The 17999-nt window shown below is 43.8% G+C and overlaps 1 protein-coding gene and 2 long non-coding RNA genes across 4 annotated transcripts; 2 read left to right on the forward strand and 1 right to left on the reverse strand.

Moving 5' to 3' along the window:
* The first annotated feature begins 1747 nt into the window (after nucleotides 1–1747).
* Nucleotides 1748–5279, forward strand: LOC109886916 (uncharacterized). Of its 2 annotated transcripts, XR_004206522.1 has the most exons (4): nucleotides 1761–2029; nucleotides 2869–2941; nucleotides 3187–4501; nucleotides 4677–5279. It is a non-coding gene; the product is annotated as an uncharacterized LOC109886916 (long non-coding RNA). The 2 variants fall into 2 exon arrangements; XR_002254859.2 differs by having other exon boundaries at nucleotides 1748–2029; nucleotides 3187–5279.
* Nucleotides 3760–6175, reverse strand: LOC116358908 (uncharacterized). Its single transcript, XR_004206523.1, has 2 exons — nucleotides 5888–6175; nucleotides 3760–5670 (listed from the first exon to the last, which is right to left on the reverse strand). It is a non-coding gene; the product is annotated as an uncharacterized LOC116358908 (long non-coding RNA).
* Nucleotides 6176–10681: 4506 nt separating this feature from the next.
* Nucleotides 10682–17411, forward strand: LOC109886918 (tektin-4-like). The gene is made up of 6 exons (XM_031811671.1): nucleotides 10682–11364; nucleotides 11498–11568; nucleotides 14515–14658; nucleotides 14968–15190; nucleotides 16470–16624; nucleotides 16979–17411. The coding sequence occupies exons 1-6, from the start codon at nucleotides 10825–10827 to the stop codon at nucleotides 17190–17192; spliced, it is 1347 nt and encodes a 448-aa protein (XP_031667531.1). The 5' UTR covers nucleotides 10682–10824; the 3' UTR covers nucleotides 17193–17411.
* Nucleotides 17412–17999: the final 588 nt, after the last annotated feature.

Consider the following 17999-nt stretch of genomic DNA (forward strand, 5'->3'; position numbering starts at 1 on the left):
TTATCTGAAGTGGCTGAGTAGTGAACACAAGCCTGATGGAAAATAACTCCACCCTTTGGTCAATCACTAGTTCCAGTGTAATTGCATCATCACTGTGTGACGACGAATCCCAGTATAAAAGTAAACAGGAAATTCCACTCACACCAGGGGCATTTCACAAATGACAATGAGCCCTGGTCAAAAGTAGTGCACTCCTGTATCTAGGGAACATGGTGTCATGTGGGACACAGGCCTGAAGACACTGATTCCCATCAATAGACCAGAGACCTCTGACTCACTAAAGGGTTTTAAAGTGAAGAGGTGAAAGGGTGTGAATATGCTGTGTTCGTGTGTGTGTGTGTGTGTGTTTTGAGGGGAAATTGTGGCTGTGGTGAGTTAAGGTGTTTATAGTTCTGGTTGGAAAATAAGTTTGTTAGTGAGAAGACAGAAGACCTAGTAGCCAGCAGAGAGCATTAACCAGCAGCCTATTATCACCATGACTCATCCTCAGTTAGACTATTAGAACCTAATGCAGACCAGACAGTCATTTCTTTACTAACATTGGTCCATTGGTGTTAAAAAAAAAAGGTCATTAGAACACCTAACAGGCCTATTTTCAGGTGAATACATTTTAGAAAAGTGTGTGTGTGTTCATCCATCCACCATTTGTTACCTGAGAATGTACACTGAACCAAAATATAAACGTAACATGCAACAATTTCAACAGTTTTACTGAGTTACAGTAAATCAGTCAATTGAAATAAATGTATTAGGCTCTAATCTATGGACTTCATATGACTGGGCAGTGGCGCAGTCCTCAATTTCATCAGCTGTCCTGGTGGCTGGTCTCAGACGATCCTGCAGGTGAAGAACCCAGATATGGAGGTCCTCGTCTGGTGTGGTTATTCAACATTCTGCCATCTTGTCTAAAACAATGTTGGAGGTGGCTTATGGTAGATAAATTAACATTAAATTCTCTGGCAACAGCTCTGGTGGACATTCCTTCAGTCAGCATGCCAATGCTCCTTCAGACTGAAACAACGCAAAGAGGATTCGCCATGAGTCCAAAACACTGGATACGGAGACCGAGGCCGGGACTCTGCGCACCCAAGCTGAGGGGACGCGGCACCTGGGAGAGAGACTGCAGCATATCCACTTCTGGAAGTCTGAGCTGCAGCGGCACATCGAGAAGCTGGTGGCCGAGACAGACCTCCTCCTGGGGCAGAAGAGGAGGCTGTTGAAGGCGCAGGACGCCACCGAGATCCCGTTCGTCATCACCACAGATAACCTAACCTGTCGGGAACAGCCGACCGCGTAGAAGAGGAGCTGCTGATGACACACAAAAAATATTGATTTGTCTTTGCTCTAGTTCACCTAAATACTTGTATCATTATTAAATGTTGCCTAGACATTATTTCACTAGAAACCAATCTGAAAATAAGGTGATGGTTGTGTTTGTGTACCGCAGGAGGTGGAGTTGATCAGGAGCATCCAGGCTCTGTTGAAGAGAACGCTGAGTCAGGCTGTCAATCAAATCAAGTGAGTGTCACAATGAAACAATAAGGGGGTTTATTTATCAAAACTTGGATGATACAAAATACGACAAGCAAATAAACCAAAGTGTTTTAAAATATACCAAGGGCTAAATGACTTGAAAAACGAACTGTCCTGTAAAGTATTAACGTTAAAAAGAACTACGCTATAACGTGCAGGAACAGAACGTACATAAACCAAAAATCAACTCGCTGATGGGACGTTCCATTACAAGGGGAGTGGCCAGCTCCAAGGCAAGTCTGCAAACCGTCAAGTTTTACATTTCTACAATAATGATAACGTTAAATATAAGCATTATTTTTTATCAATAACAGTATACAATATCAATGTATAACTGTACTTCGCTATTTTAAACTCGTCAAATGGAAAAAAAGTTCCACTGGGGTGAACAGAGGCATTTCCCAACTCCCTTCCGGAACCGTATTTTAACCCTGGGATTCAGGTTGGACCTCCTTTATCAGCACACCGTGGCATCCATCACTGCTGAGGAATAGAGGTAAACAAGACATTACTTTGAACTGTGACTATTTACTTGAGAATGATAATGGTTAAATTATAACAATGACTGTTACCACGTAAACTATGAAGCGTGCACGCAACATAGAAAACAATTATAGTTTATGTCAAACTGTATTTCTGCAATACAGTTACGTATGGGATATAAGAAACAAAAGCTGTGTGTCGCGTCGTCATTTATATTATGTGTATAGTGCAAATTGGGTGAACGTGCATAATTAAAATTATATTTGTTATGGCCTGTACACTTGTGTAACAGTATAACTTTAGACCGTCCCCTCGCCCATACCCGGGCGCGAACCAGGGACCCTCTGCATACATCAACAACAGTCACCCTCGAAGCATCGTTACCCATACTATGACCAATAAGCATACTCCAGTCAATTTACTTAAAAAATAGTAAGGTTAGTATAAGCATTTTAACGCAGTTGATGAATTATCAGCTAACTAGCTACAGTGCAAGTTAACACAACTGAGCTGCAAACGTAGCTAGCTAGCTATCTAACAAACTTTACATACTGCATAGCTAGCTAACTGAATTAAATATCACCAGTTACCTAACTTCATAATGACTAGCTATCTTGATGTAATTGTAAAACAAACTCCAAATGCATTTGTAGGTAGCTAGCTAACAGCCATGGAAGAGAGTGAAAGGATAGCTGCTCCAACTGTCAGAAGGTAGAGTAGGCTATTCTGGATAGGGTAGGTACTGTTGTGTAGTTCCACTCCATAGTAAGAAGTGAGGACGGAGAGAGAATCGTAACATAATATTCAATGCAGTCTAATTTTAGTATAATGAAGTCTGTTTTCTGTCCTCAGATACAGAGCTGTGAAACCCTGTCTGCAGATGAAGAGCAATGGTTCCCAGTCCTGTTCCTGGGGTCTCAAAGGGGTACACATTTTAATTTGTGCCTTAGTGCCACTCAGCTGATTTCAAATGATCAAGTCATCATAAAGCTTCAAGTAGTATTAATGTATTCATTTGTGATGCTATCCTTGATATGATCCTGCTGTTGTCACGTGCATCTATCCAATGTTATGTTTGTTTGTTTATAAGATATATGATACTTTATACTAAAATCCACAATGACCTGTTGATGTAAAAGTCTAATGACATTATCTTCCATATTCCTACAGATGCCTTGCAACTGGAGATTTCTTAAACGATTGCCTACAGTTACTGTGTAGGGCACGGCACAGTTGGGTGACCAGGGCCATCTGGGACTGTCTCGTGGGGGATTTCAGGCATCTGTGAAGGCTACCTGTGTCCTGCATAACTTCATGATGATGAACAGGAGGGGACCTGCAGCGCTCTGCCGTGTGCCAGAGGAGAGGTCTGCTGCTCTGCAGGATGTTGCCAGGATGGGGGCCAACAACGCGCACAGGAGGCAATCTGTGTGCAGGAGACCTTCACCTCCTACTTCTTCGCAAAGGATGCTGTTCCCTGGCAACACCATAGACTACACTATGCACAACCAAAGGCTCTTTTAAGAGCCATCCACATTGCAATAAGAGTATTCTTCAATTTACTTAGCTATGTCAACTGCAGTTATTCATTTCAGTTTCTGTTCCTGTGATTTCTACTTTGCCAGTGAGGGTGCTGTTTAGGTAGGTGTGGTGTCTGTACAAAAACAAAACAGGCTCTTTTAAGAGTCACCCATATTGAAAACATTTAGAACAATTAGACACCCTATAAGCCACACCTACACACTTGTCTATCAATCTGATTTATGTGTTGTGTAGTAAGCAGGCTCCGGTGTATAACTGTGGCTCCTTCCACCTTCAAAGAATAGACAAGAGGACAAACCATGGAGAATAGTAACACACTTCATTATTTATATAACTACGCTAAATTGTTTGTACTCAAGTGTCTGTATAAAGTACTCTGCAGCCACTTAGTGAGGCCACACACACACACAGGTTCCTGTTGAACACCGTCTCTTTAACTGACTTATTTTCTCAACAGTCTCCTTCACTCCATCCCTCTCTCCCGTAATCATGTAGGTCAGTGGTTGCCAAACTTTTTAAAGTCCCATACCCCTTCAAACATTCAACCTAGCTGCGTACCCCCTCTAGCACCAGGGTCAGCGCATTCTCAAATGTTTTTTTACCATCATTGTAAGCCTGCCACTCACACACACTATACATTTATTAAACATAAGAGTGAGTCTGAGTTTGTCACAACCTGGCTCGTGGGAATTAACAAAGAGCTCTTATAGGATCAAGGGCACATAATAATATTCAATACATTTGCTATTTATTTAGCCATCTTACATATAAAACATTTTGTTCATTGAAAATAGTTTTTTATTTTTTCAAATGTTATTTAAACGTTAATCGCATTTTTATTTGGCGTACCCGTTTGGAATATCTGCTGTAGGTTATATCAGCTGTGTCAGTGAACTCCTCCTGTGTCTGAACTGGCTCCATAGAGGGCACAGCATGATCAGAGGTGAGAGGTCACTTGGTTGGGTCAACAGGAAGTATTATTAAAGAGATGCTTTACATTGAAGTACAGATAGAGATGTCGTAGTCCAAGAGTTTAGAATTTTACCTCCTGATTATTATGACTGACAGTGATGGCATGATTAAGCCTTGTTTGTTTTTTTATTCTGTCTCCTCTGTAGGTATGTTTTGATGTGAGAGAGTATGCCAACCGCCAGACCCATCATCGCCACCTCACCCGCTGTTACGATAACCTTCAGGCCAATTTGGGGCCCAAGGCTGGTTAGGAGACTCCTCTAGAGACACTTATGTAAAACATTTCACATTCTCTACTGGTTGAAGTCTCTCATTTGATGAAATACCACACCTATCCTGTCCTCAGATCAGTGCAGATGAAGGAAATTAGATAGATGAACCTATTTACATGATGCGTAGGAAGTGTAATGTACTGTGTTTTAAAAAATTATCTTTCTGTATATATGAATTACAAATCAGCCCTTTTAACTAGTTAAATCATGTTTCTAGTCTATTGCATAGTTAATGTGTAACCAAGCATTGATATCCCAGGACCAAGATTGGTAAACACTTGAAGTGTATAATTGTAATGCATACATGCAGACACAGCACCATTCAAAGAATGCCGTTTGATACTCCTGGTATTGGATATGACTGAAAAAGAATCTCACAGACATTCATACCTGAACTGCACCTTTATTTGCCACGGTAGAGTACATGATCAGTGGGAATATTAAATGTACAGGCTACAATGTGGGGATCTCATGCTACATGTATATACGACTTGCATCCTTGGCACAAAGTTAGATTATATTCTACTCAATCCATAGGCTTCATTAATGTCATTCAGACTGTTTTGAAGTTGATACAACCGGCTATGATAGCTTAAGTTCATATCTAGGTTCTGAACTAATATGTATACCAAACGTTTGGGTCCATACACAGATCAGCTAGACCGCTAGCTACACATCCATAGGTATACAGTGATTTTTATACTCCACTGCTCAATAAACAAGAAAATAGTTAGCTAGTTACGTTATCCACAAGGCAAGCTTACAAAATTGTACATTCAATTTGCAGTAAACGCTTTACCTAGCTAGATTCTTTACATCCACCGTTTCACAAGACGACTGCCTGGTTTGCTGGTCGTTTCAGGAGTCCCTAAAACAAACACGAATTACAATTCATATTCATGTCAAAACACCCATAAAGCTAGCTGGCTGGCTACTGTTAGCTAGTCAGAAAGCTTGCTAAATCGCGATTTTCGCAAATTGACTTTATGATAAAACATATGCATAATCGTTTGTCTCTACATTAACTAACATATTCCTGTCAACTATGTTTTTGCATGAATCGTTATGACGTTATAATCCCGTACATTTGCTTCCATCCTGGTATTTCTGTCCGCCATCTTTGCAGCAGCTGAGCCAAGTTACAGCCTATTCATTTAGGTACCAAACACAGGAAAATGGACTGCTTGAGGTTGTCCAATAAGAAACGCTCGTTTTCGTTTTCCAGTGCAAATTGTTTGCCTACGTTGTGCTCCTGTGTGCACTAATGAATACGGATCCTGCTATGGTAACAATGTCCTTTTTTTTGTCTTATGGCGCCCCTTACTGTCTGTAATACGTAGCTACTCACCCGCAAAGGAAAAACCAAGGAGGCCGAGATGTGAAAAGTGCTAACAGGTGATAAACAGCACTGATGTTCAGGCATAGAAGCCCAAACGTATTCTCCTTTTTTATTCTTCACATTTGATCACTTTGCATCAAGGCTGACACACAGTACCACCCCAACTCAGACAACCTACAGGACCAGTGAGTAGCTGTATAATACACTCAGTACCACTCCAACTCAGTACCACCCCAACACAGTACCACCCCAGCTCAGTACCACCCCAACTCAGACAACCTACAGGACCAGTGAGTAGCTGTATAATACACACAGTACCACCCCAACTCAGACAACCTACAGGACCAGTGAGTAGCTGTATAATACACTCAGTACCACTCCAACTCAGTACCACCCCAACACAGTACCACCCCAGCTCAGTACCACCCCAACTTAGACAACCTACAGGACCCGTGAGTAGCTGTATTCTGCCCAACCAAGCAAAAAGGCAGTAACTACTCATTTGGTCGAAAATGAGTTAATGTCATTTTTGCCACATTAAATACATGCTTAATCATGTGGACAAGTATCCTGCCTCTATTGTGTTCTGGATCAAATTGGGGGTATGTTATTTTGCTTGGTAGGGCAGTATTATACACACACACACACAACCACACGCACGGATGTATTATACTCACAAACACAGACACACACACTCTCTTTCTGTTTAAAATACATATTTTATAGCATGTCTGAGTGCATACAATTATTGACAATGAAGTAAAAATGTATGCTTTTAAAATGTTTCTTATCTAAACACACACTATATTTACCACAAATGGAACACAATACATTTGCAATTCTAACAAGTTCCTTGGTATGTGACGATGCTTTTATTCAGCTCAGCTTTTTCCTTCAGTTCCTGAAAGTCCTGTTGAAAGTTGTTGAGCTGGGTCTGAGAGCCTTGGACCATGATGGTACCGGTGTGATAAAGATTCACTGTAATAACAACCTTTAAGGGACTGTCATCGACATACACTTTGACCTGTACGGCATTGTTGATGTCTCTCTCTTTAGTGTTGGGGTAGGTTTGGCGCAGGGCCCTACGCCAGGCTGCGGGGTGCGCTGTGTAGAAAACATAGTTGGTTTTGACTCTGTTCCTCAGTGCTTTTTTGTAATCCACTATCAGAGTCTCAGGATGTTTCCTCAAGACTTCTCCCTTGTGATGTTTCCTAGCCTCAGAATCCATACATTCAGGGTATGGGATTTCAATGGCCTGCACCACACCTAGATTGATGCTTTCTCTAGGCTTTACTCCAGAGCCCTTACGTTTTACCTTCAGTGACCGTGACAGTCCTTGTCCTGTTCTTCCAAAACCCCGGAACATTTCAAATAACGTTGTGAACTTGAAGGTTAAAAAAGATAGTAGGCTTATCTTCAGTATCTCACGTTGTTGTTGTCTATTTAGTCCTGGGCAATCTGGGTAATTTTGTCCCTCTGTCCTAATGTTGCCTGTTGAACATCCAAAACATGCAGAGATCAGAATGTTGAAAACAGAAGTACTAACTTAGTCTCAATCTTAAAGTGCATAAAGCTGATTACAAGTGCCAACAACTGGGTGACACATAGCCTAGAGGTTAAGAGCACTGGGCCTATAATCTGAAATAATCTGCCGTTCTGCCCTTGAGCAAGGCAGTTAACCCCCAACAACAACTGCTTCCCAGTCGCCGTGGACGTCGATTAAGTAGTTGGGTTAAATGCAGTTGAATGCATTCAGTTGTGAAACTGCCTATGTATCGCCTTTCTCAGCCAAGGTTTATTATTATTATCATCGTCCACTACAGAAACCAAAACTAACCATGAAAAAAATACAAGACATCATTCTCTTACCAGGAAAAGGATGATTCAAATCGCCCAAAATCGCTGCGACTGGCAGTATGTGATTCCAACAGACGAGGTTCCTTCTGCATTTTTCAAAAACGTACAAACGCTAAATACTGGAACAGCATTGGATGGCGCCGACACGTGTCTTCCGGCGGAGTTTTGAGCGGGTGCGTATCACATGAAGATGATGCATCTTGAAAGTGACCAGTGTTTTCCATGTTATTATCATGTAATGTATCTCATGTCCCTATTCATACACAACTAAAAACTACTACTATTACACATGTCTACTACTACACAGTATTTGTGTTTTACTGAGTCTGCCAGATCAGAGGCAGTAGGGGGGTGGGGGTGGTTTCTTCCCCATCAGAGCACTTTGAGATGTGGTGTGTGCGTGAGTAGAGAGAGAGTGACTGATGGAGACCGTTATAGTTGGGTTGGCCATTCGCAGTACTGTAGGTGGCACGTGCTTCAGGCAATGCTTACAGAGAATGCTGCAAGCAGACCTGCTGTTGCCACACACACAAATTCACCATCCCTACTACACACACACACACACACACACACCAATTCACCATCCCTACTACACACACACCAGTGACCATCACTTCTAGCCATTTCCCAGAGGATATTATAATCTGGTTGTCAATCTTTACCAGGGTTAATTAGAATTAAAGACACACAATTCAGGAAGTGATTTTTAAATGAAAAGCTTCTCTTTCATTTATTTAGAAGTCATCTTGAACTATCTGACTGTAATTCGAAATGACCCCAACCTTGAACTTTACTATACCCATTTACAATGGGCAGAAACCCAAACTCACACATCCTAGTCAGTTAAACATTTACAGAAGGCTTTATTTTCATTTCCTTAATCCAACGTCCGACAGAACAGCTGGACATTTCCCCATAAATGATATTGTGGTTTGGTTAGCTATCAAATTCACTGATGTGTGAAGTACAGTTTTCCGCTCTGTCTGTGTGTACACATCTAACAGAGCTGTCTGTGTGTACACATCTAACAGAGCTGTCTGTGTGTACACATCTAACAGAGCTGCTACTCCAGACAGACAGAGAGAGAGAAGGCCTACAGCAGCACCTAGATCTTCTGCACATATTCTGTCAGATCTGGGCCCTAACAGTAAACATCAGTAAGATTAAAAATAATGTTGTTCCAAAAAATGTCCAGTTGCCAGGACCACAAATATAAATTCCATCTAGACACCATTGCCCTAGAGCACACAAAAAACTATACATCCCTCGGCCTAAATAAAGCTGTGAACGAGCTGAGAGACAAGGCAAGAAGCTCCTTCTATGCCATCAAAAGGAACATACAATTTGACATACCAATGAGGATCTGGCTAAGAATACTTGAACCAGTCATAAAACCCATTGCCCTTTATGGTTGTGAGGTCTGGGGTCCGCTCACCAACCAAGAATTCACAAAATGGGACAAACACCAAATTGAGAGGCTGCATGCAGAATTCTGCAAAAATATCCTCTGTGCACACTGCCCACAAAATGAGGTGGAAACTGAGCTGTACTTCCTAACCTACTGACCAATGTATGAGCAAATTAGAGACACATATTTCCCTCAGATTACACAGACCCACAAAGAATTTGAAAACAAACCCAATTTTGATAAACTCCCATATCTATTGGATGAAATACCACAGTGTTCCATCACAGCAGCAAGATGTGTGACCTGTTGCCACAAGAAAAGGTCAACCAGTGAAGAACAAACACCATTGTAAATACAACACATAGACGTTGATTTATTTTCCCTTTTGTACTTGAACCATTTGCACATTGTTATAACACTGTATATAGACATAATATGACATGTGTAATGTCGTTATTCTTTTGGAACTTTTGTGAGTGCAATGTTTATTGTTTGTTTCACATTTGTTTATTATCTACTTTACTTGCTTTGACAATGTTAACATGTTTCCCATGACAATAAAGCCCTTAAATTGAAATTGAATTGAAAAATTGAGAGAGAGAGAGAGAGAGAGAGAGAGAGAGAGAATGCACACAGATGTGAGGCAGATGGGAAAACATGATCTTACATGACTGAATAGAACACAAGCCTGATGGACAATAACTACTCCCATTGGTCACTCACTAGTTCCAGTGTAATTGCATCATCACTGTGTGGCAAAGCCCAGTGAAACAGGAAATTCCCCTCACACCAGTAGTGTTTCCCAAATGACAATGAGTAGGACACTATCTGGGCAACAGGGTGTAATTTGGGCCACAGCCCTGAAGATTCTGATTCCCATCAATAGACCAGAGACCTATGACTCCGTTAAAGGGTTTTAAAGTGGAGAGTTGGAGGGGTGTGAATATGCTTGTGTGTGTGTGGGGGTGCATGTATGTTTCTGGGAAAAAAACACAGGGGCCACTGTCATGTTAAAAGTTCAAATTATTATTGACATTATTAAAACAATTATTATTCATCAATTAAAGTGGCAATCCTTAGTTGCGACATCCATTTTTGGACATATAAATGGGTATATAAATGTAGTTAGCACACCTAACATAGGCCTATATTCAGATGAATACATTTGAAAAAATGTGTGTGTGTGTGTTCCTCCATGCACCATTTGTTGTTGCCTGATAATTCATTTGGAACCGTGGGGCATTATCGCGTGTCCAGTTACACAGTGTTTCCTTGGAAACAGGTCACCTGGCAACACAGCGCAAATATAAAACATGTGATTCTTCACTTCCCCTGTGTGGCTCTTGTTATGCTGCGACTCCGTTAACTACGTCGGGTCGCAGTGTTTTTAATATCAGGTATCACCAATTCGCCACAAAATGTCTTCAGAAGTTTTAGTGGCCAGACATAATTTCGACAGCAGGTCAGTTGCCCAAGCAGGCGAGCCGTTCCCGCCTCCAGACGCAGAGGCCACATTCAAGGAGGGCTTCTATCCCTCCTCCGGCTTGGCTACGGCGGGGTACCGTTCATCCAAGTACAGCCCGGAGGAATGGCACATCAATAACTTCTCTACCCTTCACCAGGCCGCTACTGACCGAAACAACGCCGAGAGGATTTGCCATGAGTCCAAAACACTGTATCAAGAAACCGAGGCCGGGACTCTGCGCACCCAAGCTGAGGGGACGCGGCACCTGGGAGAGAGACTGCAGCATATCCACTTCTGGAAGTCGGAGCTGCAGCGGCACATCGAGAAGCTGGTGGCCGAGACAGACCTCCTCCTGCAGCAGAAGAGGAGGCTGTTGAAGGCGCTGGACGCCACCGAGATCCCGTTCGCCATCGCCACGGATAACCTAACCTGTCGGGAACGGCGGCTGGGTCCCGACCTGGTTAAAGACGGCGTAGAGGAGGAGCTGCTTAAGGTGATTAAAACAATAACATTGACTTGTCTTTGCTCAAGTCGAAATACTTGTATCATTACTAAATGTTGCCTAGACGTTATTTCACTAGAAACCAATCTGAAAATAAGGTGATGGTTGTGTTTGTGTACCGCAGGAGGTGGAGTTGATCAGGAGCATCCAGGCTCTGTTGAAGAGAACGCTGAGTCAGGCTGTCAATCAAATCAAGTGAGTGTCACAATTAGTGTCACAATGAATATTTTAGATGCATCAGCAGTAACTACATACATGGTTTATTTATAAGATCCTCTATTTTCATCTGATTGTGTCATCACACATTTCCACACATTATTCTAGGAAAGGCCTAAAGGACTACAGCTGAGCTGGGTTGTAGCCTGTTCATTAAGACTACAGCTGAGCTGGGTTGTAGCCTATTCATTAAGACTACAGCTGAGCTGGGTTGTAGCCTATTCATTAAGACTACAGCTGAGCTGGGTTGTAGCCTATTCATTAAGACTACAGCTGAGCTGGGTTGTAGCCTATTCATTAAGACTATAGCCGAGCTGGGTTGTAGCCTATTCATTAAGACTACAGCTGAGCTGGGTTGTAGCTTATTCATTAAGACTACAGCTGAGCTGTGTTGTAGCCTGTTCATTAAGACTACAGCTGAGCTGGGTTGTAGCCTGTTCATTAAGAGGACAGCTGAGCTGGGTTGTAGCCTATTCATTAAGACTACAGCTGAGCTGGGTTGTAGCCTATTCATTAAGACTACAGCTGAGCTGGGTTGTAGCCTATTCATTAAGACTACAGCTGAGCTGGGTTGTAGCCTATTCATTAAGAGGACAGCTGAGCTGGGTTGTAGCCTATTCATTAAGACTACAGCTGAGCTGGGTTGTAGCCTATTCATTAAGACTACAGCTGAGCTGGGTTGTAGCCTGTTCATTAAGACTACAGCTGAGCTGGGTTGTAGCCTATTCATTAAGACTACAGCTGAGCTGGGTTGTAGCCTGTTCATTAAGACTACAGCTGAGCTGGGTTGTAGCCTATTCATTAAGACTACAGCTGAGCTGGGTTGTAGCCTATTCATTAAGACGACAGCTGAGCTGGGTTGTAGCCTATTCATTAAGACTACAGCTGAGCTGGGTTGTAGCCTATTCATTAAGACTACAGCTGAGCTGGGTTGTAGCCTATTCATTAAGACTACAGCTGAGCTGGGTTGTAGCCTATTCATTAAGACTACAGCTGAGCTGGGTTGTAGCCTATTCATTAAGACTACAGCTGAGCTGGGTTGTAGCCTGTTCATTAGGCACCAAAAAAAGGAAATTAGACTCAAACAGGGAGGGACTACCTGAAGTTGCCCAATAAGAAACGTTCATTTTTGTTTTCCATTGCATATTGTTTGTCTAAGTTTTGCTCAGTGTGTATTAATGAATAGGACCCTGATATGGGGAACAAGGTGTCCTTTGAGTTTTAGTCTTCTGGCTCCCCCTACTGTCTGGAGCACGTAGGTGCTCGCACAAACCATGCAAATCACGCAAACCATACAAACCATACAAACCATACAAACCACACAAACCACGCAAACCACACAAACCATACAAACCATGCAAACCATACAAACCACGCAAACCATACAAACCATACAAACCATGCAAACCATACAAACCACGCAAATCATACAAACCACGCAAACCATGCAAACCACGCAAACCATGCACACCATACAAACCACACAAACCACGCAAACCACACAAACCACACAAACCACGCAAACCACACAAACCATACAAACCACGCAAATCATACAAACCACGCAAACCATGCACACCATACAAACCACACAAACCACACAAACCACACAAACCACACAAACCACACAAACCACGCAAACCACACAAACCACACAAACCACGCAAACCACACAAACCACACAAACCACACAAACCACACAAACCACGCAAACCATGCAAACCATACAAACCACGCAAATCATACAAACCACGCAAACCATGCACACCATACAAACCACACAAACCACACAAACCACACAAACCACGCAAACCACACAAACCACACAAACCACACAAACCACACAAACCACGCAAACCATGCAAACCATACAAACCACGCAAACCATGCACACCACATAAACCACACAAACCACGCAAACCATGCAAACCATACAAACCACACAAACCACGCAAACCACACAAACCACACAAACCATGCAAACCATACAAACCACGCAAACCATGCACACCATACAAACCACGCAAACCACGCAAACCATGCACACCACATAAACCACACAAACCACGCAAACCACACAAACCATACAAACCATACAAACCACGCAAACCATGCACACCACATAAACCACACAAACCACGCAAACCACACAAACCACACAAACCACACAAACCGGGGTAGGCCGTGATTGGGAGTCCCATAGGGTGGCGCACAACTGTCCCAGCGTCATCCGGGTTTGGCCGGGGTAGGCCGTGATTGGGAGTCCCATAGGGTGGCGCACAACTGTCCCAGCGTCGTCCGGATTTGGCCGGGGACTCCAGCCACTCTAGTCATAGACTGTTCTCTCTGCTACCGCATGGCAAGCACTACCGGAGCGCCAAGTCTAGGACCAAAAGGCTCCTGAACAGCTTCTACCCCAAAGCTATTAGACTGCTGAACAGTTAATCACATGACTATTAGAGTGCTGAACAGTTAATCACATGGCTATTATACTGCTGAACAGTTAATCACATGGCTATTAGACTGCTGAACAGTTAATCACATGGCTATTATACTGCTGAACAGTTAGTCACATGACTATTATACTGCTGAACAGTTAATCACATGGCTATTACACTGCTGAACAGTTAATCACATGACTATTAGACTGCTGAACAGTTAATCACATGACTATTAGAGTGCTGAACAGTTAATCACATGACTATTAGACTGCTGAACAGTTAATCACATGACTATTAGACTGCTGAACAGTTAATCACATGGCTATTATACTGCTGAACAGTTAATCACATGACTATTGGACTGCTGAACAGTTAATCACATGACTATCCTCACTTCAGCTTTTCACTCCCTACCAGACCCTCATCAGACCCTCACACTGGCTTTCTGCCCCTCACTGTGTCCCACTGTGTGTGTGTGTATCAGGTGTAACAGAGATGCCAAGCAGACTCTAGAGCTGGACTGGTCTGATAAGTACCAGGCCTACAGTCTGGATGACCAGTGTGGTCGCTACAACAACATGAGTACTGACACTCAGTACCACCCCAACTCAGACAACCTACAGGACCAGTGAGTAGCTGTATAATACACACAGTACCACCCCAACTCAGTACCACCCCAACACAGTACCACCCCAACACGGTACCACCCCAACTCAGTACCACCCCAACACAGTACCACCCCAACACAGTACCACCCCAACTCAGTACCACCCCAACTCAGTACCACCCCAACTCAGTACCACCCCAACACAGTACCACCCCAACTCAGTACCACCCCAACACAGTACCACCCCAACACAGTACCACCCCAACTCAGACACCACGTTGGTGTGTGTGTGTATTAATAGTGTGTTAACATCTCCCTCCTCTCTCCCAGGCTGTGTAACCGTGATGTGTGGGTGTCTTTCACCCAGGACAACCTGTCTGTGGCTCAGCGGGAGGAGCAGGCCAGCGTGGAGCTCAGGCTGCTGGTGGAGAGGGTCCTACAGGAGACGGCTGAGGACCTGAGGGTCCAGTGCTCTAACGTAGACCAGGCCTTCAGCCAGCGCTGTCTGCAGCTCACTGAGGCCAAGACACAGCTACAACTGCATCTCACTCAGGTGTGTTGGGGTGGGGGGGTTGGTGGAGGTGGTGTGTGTGTGTCGTTTCAATGGCCAAAACTCAACCCTTCCTCTAATTAAACAAAACATACAGAAATTAATGCCTACCCAGCAGGCAAAGGGAATGTTTTCACCTGAAGGTTTTCATGACATTCAGCGCCTTCGGAAAGTATTCAGACCCCTTCCCCTTTTTACACATTTTGTGACGTTACAGCCTTATTCTAAAATGGATACAATTGTTTTTTTATCCTCCTCAATCTACACACAATACCCCATAATGACATCACAATACCCCATAATGACATCACAATACCCCATAATGACATCACAATACCCCATAATGACAAAGCGAAAACAGGTCTGATGAAACCAAGATTGAACTCTTTGGCTTGAATGTCAAGCGTCACATCTGGAGGAAACCTGGCACCATCCCTACGGTGAAGCATGGTGGTGGCAGCATCATGCTGTGGGGATGTTTTTCAGGGCAGGAGCAATAGTATAGTCAGGATCGAGGCAAAGATGAATGGAGCGATCCTTGATGAAAACCTGCTCCAGAGTGCTCAGGATCTCAGACGGGGACAAAGGTTCAGCTTCCAACAGAATAATAACCCTAAGCACACAGCCAAGACAACACAAGAGTGTCTTCAGGACAAGTCTCTGAATGTCCTTGAGTGTCTGGACTTGAACCTGATCGAACATCTCTGGAGAGACCTGAAAATATCTGTGCAGCGACACTCCCCATCCAACCTGACAGACCTTGAGAGGATCTGCAGAGAAGAATGGTAGAAACTCCCCAAATACAGGTGTGCCAAGCTTGTAGTCTCAAACCCAAGAAGACTCAAGGCTGTAATTGCTGCCAAAGCTTCTTCAACAAAATACTGAGTGAAGGGTCTGAATACTTTAGATTTCTTTTTTTGTATAAATTTGCAAAAATGTCAAAAAAATCAGTTTTTGCTTTGTCGTTATTAGGTATTGTGATGTCAGTATGGGGTATTGTGATGTCATTATGGGGTATTGTGATGTCATTATGGGTTATTGTGATGTCATTATGGGGTATTGTGTGTACATTGATGAGGGTTTATTTGTATTTAATCTATTTTAGAATAAGGCTGTAAGATAACAAAATGTGGAAGGAGTCAAGGGGTCTGAATACTTTCCGAAGGCACTGTATTTATCCACCCCCCTAAGGGGTATCCAGCTGAGGCTGGAATGCAGAGAATTCTGCACCTGAACTCAACACTGTGTGTGTGTCTGTGTGTGTGTGTGTGTGTGTGTGTAGATCCTGGATCAGATCGGGGCCCAGGAGAGGAACATTGTGTCTCTTCAGCAGGCTCTGTATGATAAAGAGGCCCCTCTGAGAGTGGCTCAGTCCCGGCTGCACCAACGCTCACACAGACCCCACATGGAGCTCTGTAGGGACAACCCACAATTCAGGTACACACACAAACAGACAGAAGCACACACAGAGATGCAAGCCAGTAAGCACTCACACGGACATACACACAAACACACACCCAAACCTATCTGTCTATCGCACTCTCTCTCCCATCTTTCACAAACACCTACACTGGTATAACAAGCTCCTCTCCTTCCCCTCTCTCTTTCTCTCTCTCTCTCTCTCTCTCTCTCTCTCTCTCTCTCTCTCTCTCCTCTCTCTCTCTCTTTCGGTCTCTCTTCCCGTCCCTCTATCCTCTCTGTCGCTCTCTTTCTCTCTCCTTGTGCTCCCCCTCCCCCTCCTTTCTATCTCTCCTCCCTCTTTCCCCTCTCTCTCTCTCTCTCTGTCTCCAGCCTGGTGGGCGAGGCAGGTCAGATCTCCCAGACCATGTCATCCCTGCAGCAGCAGCTGTCTGCAGCGCGGAGCTCCCTGTCCCACCTGGAGGAGTCCCGCATGGTGCTGGAGAAGGACATCGGCTGTAAGACCCACAGCCTGCTCATCGACAGGGACAAGTGCATGTCCCACCGCACCCGCTACCCCACCATCATAGCCCTGTCTGGGTACTGAAGAGAGAGAGAGAGACGGGGATATGGGCACGTGTGTGTGTGTGTGTGTGTGTGTGTGTGTGTGTGTGTGTGTGTGTGTGTGTGTGTGTGTGTGTGTGTGTGTGTGTGTGTGTGTGTGTGTGTGTGATCAAGTCTGTATTAGTGACTAGTGTAACATTGTGTGCATTTGCTTGGTGTTTCCAGTTGTGTTGTGTGTCAATCAATAAAGGCTTGTCTGTCACAGCTGACTGATCACTAGACACTCGTCTAAGAGTGTACACTAAAGCAGTAAGATACTCCCTTCCCTCTGCCCTCGATCACTCCCCTTCATGTGTCTGACATGTAACCCAGGGCAACCCAAACTTCTTCCTACAGATCTACTGTCCTGTAGGTTTACACTCCAACCCTGTTCCTACAGATCAACTGTCCTGTAGGTTTACACTCCAACCCTGTTCCTACAGATCAACTGTCCTGTAGGTTTACACTCCAACCCTGTTCCTACAGATCAACGGTCCTGTAGGTTTACACTCCAACCCTGTTCCTACAGATCAACTGTCCTGTAGGTTTACACTCCAACCCTGTTCCTACAGATCTACTGTCCTGTAGGTTTACACTCCAACCCTGTTCCTACAGATCTACTGTCCTGTAGGTTTACACTCCTACCCTGTTCCTACAGATCAACTGTCCTGTAGGTTTACACTCCAACCCTGTTCCTACAGATCAACGGTCCTGTAGGTTTACACTCCAACCCTGTTCCTACAGATCAACTGTCCTGTAGGTTTACACTCCAACCCTGTTCCTACAGATCAACTGTCCTGTAGGTTTACAC

The sequence above is a fragment of the Oncorhynchus kisutch genome, unplaced genomic scaffold (genome assembly GCF_002021735.2).
Source record: "Oncorhynchus kisutch isolate 150728-3 unplaced genomic scaffold, Okis_V2 Okis01b-Okis20b_hom, whole genome shotgun sequence".
NCBI lineage: Eukaryota > Metazoa > Chordata > Actinopteri > Salmoniformes > Salmonidae > Oncorhynchus > Oncorhynchus kisutch.

Bases quoted from the DNA above. Each gene is read 5' to 3' on its own strand.
- LOC109886918 (XM_031811671.1), top strand. From the start codon at position 10,825: ATGTCTTCAGAAGTTTTAGTGGCCAGACATAATTTCGACAGCAGGTCA. The intron at 11,569-14,514 runs GTGAGTGTCACA...TGTGTGTATCAG, and splicing joins CAGGCTGTCAATCAAATCAA to GTGTAACAGAGATGCCAAGC. The intron at 14,659-14,967 runs GTGAGTAGCTGT...CCTCTCTCCCAG, and splicing joins TCAGACAACCTACAGGACCA to GCTGTGTAACCGTGATGTGT.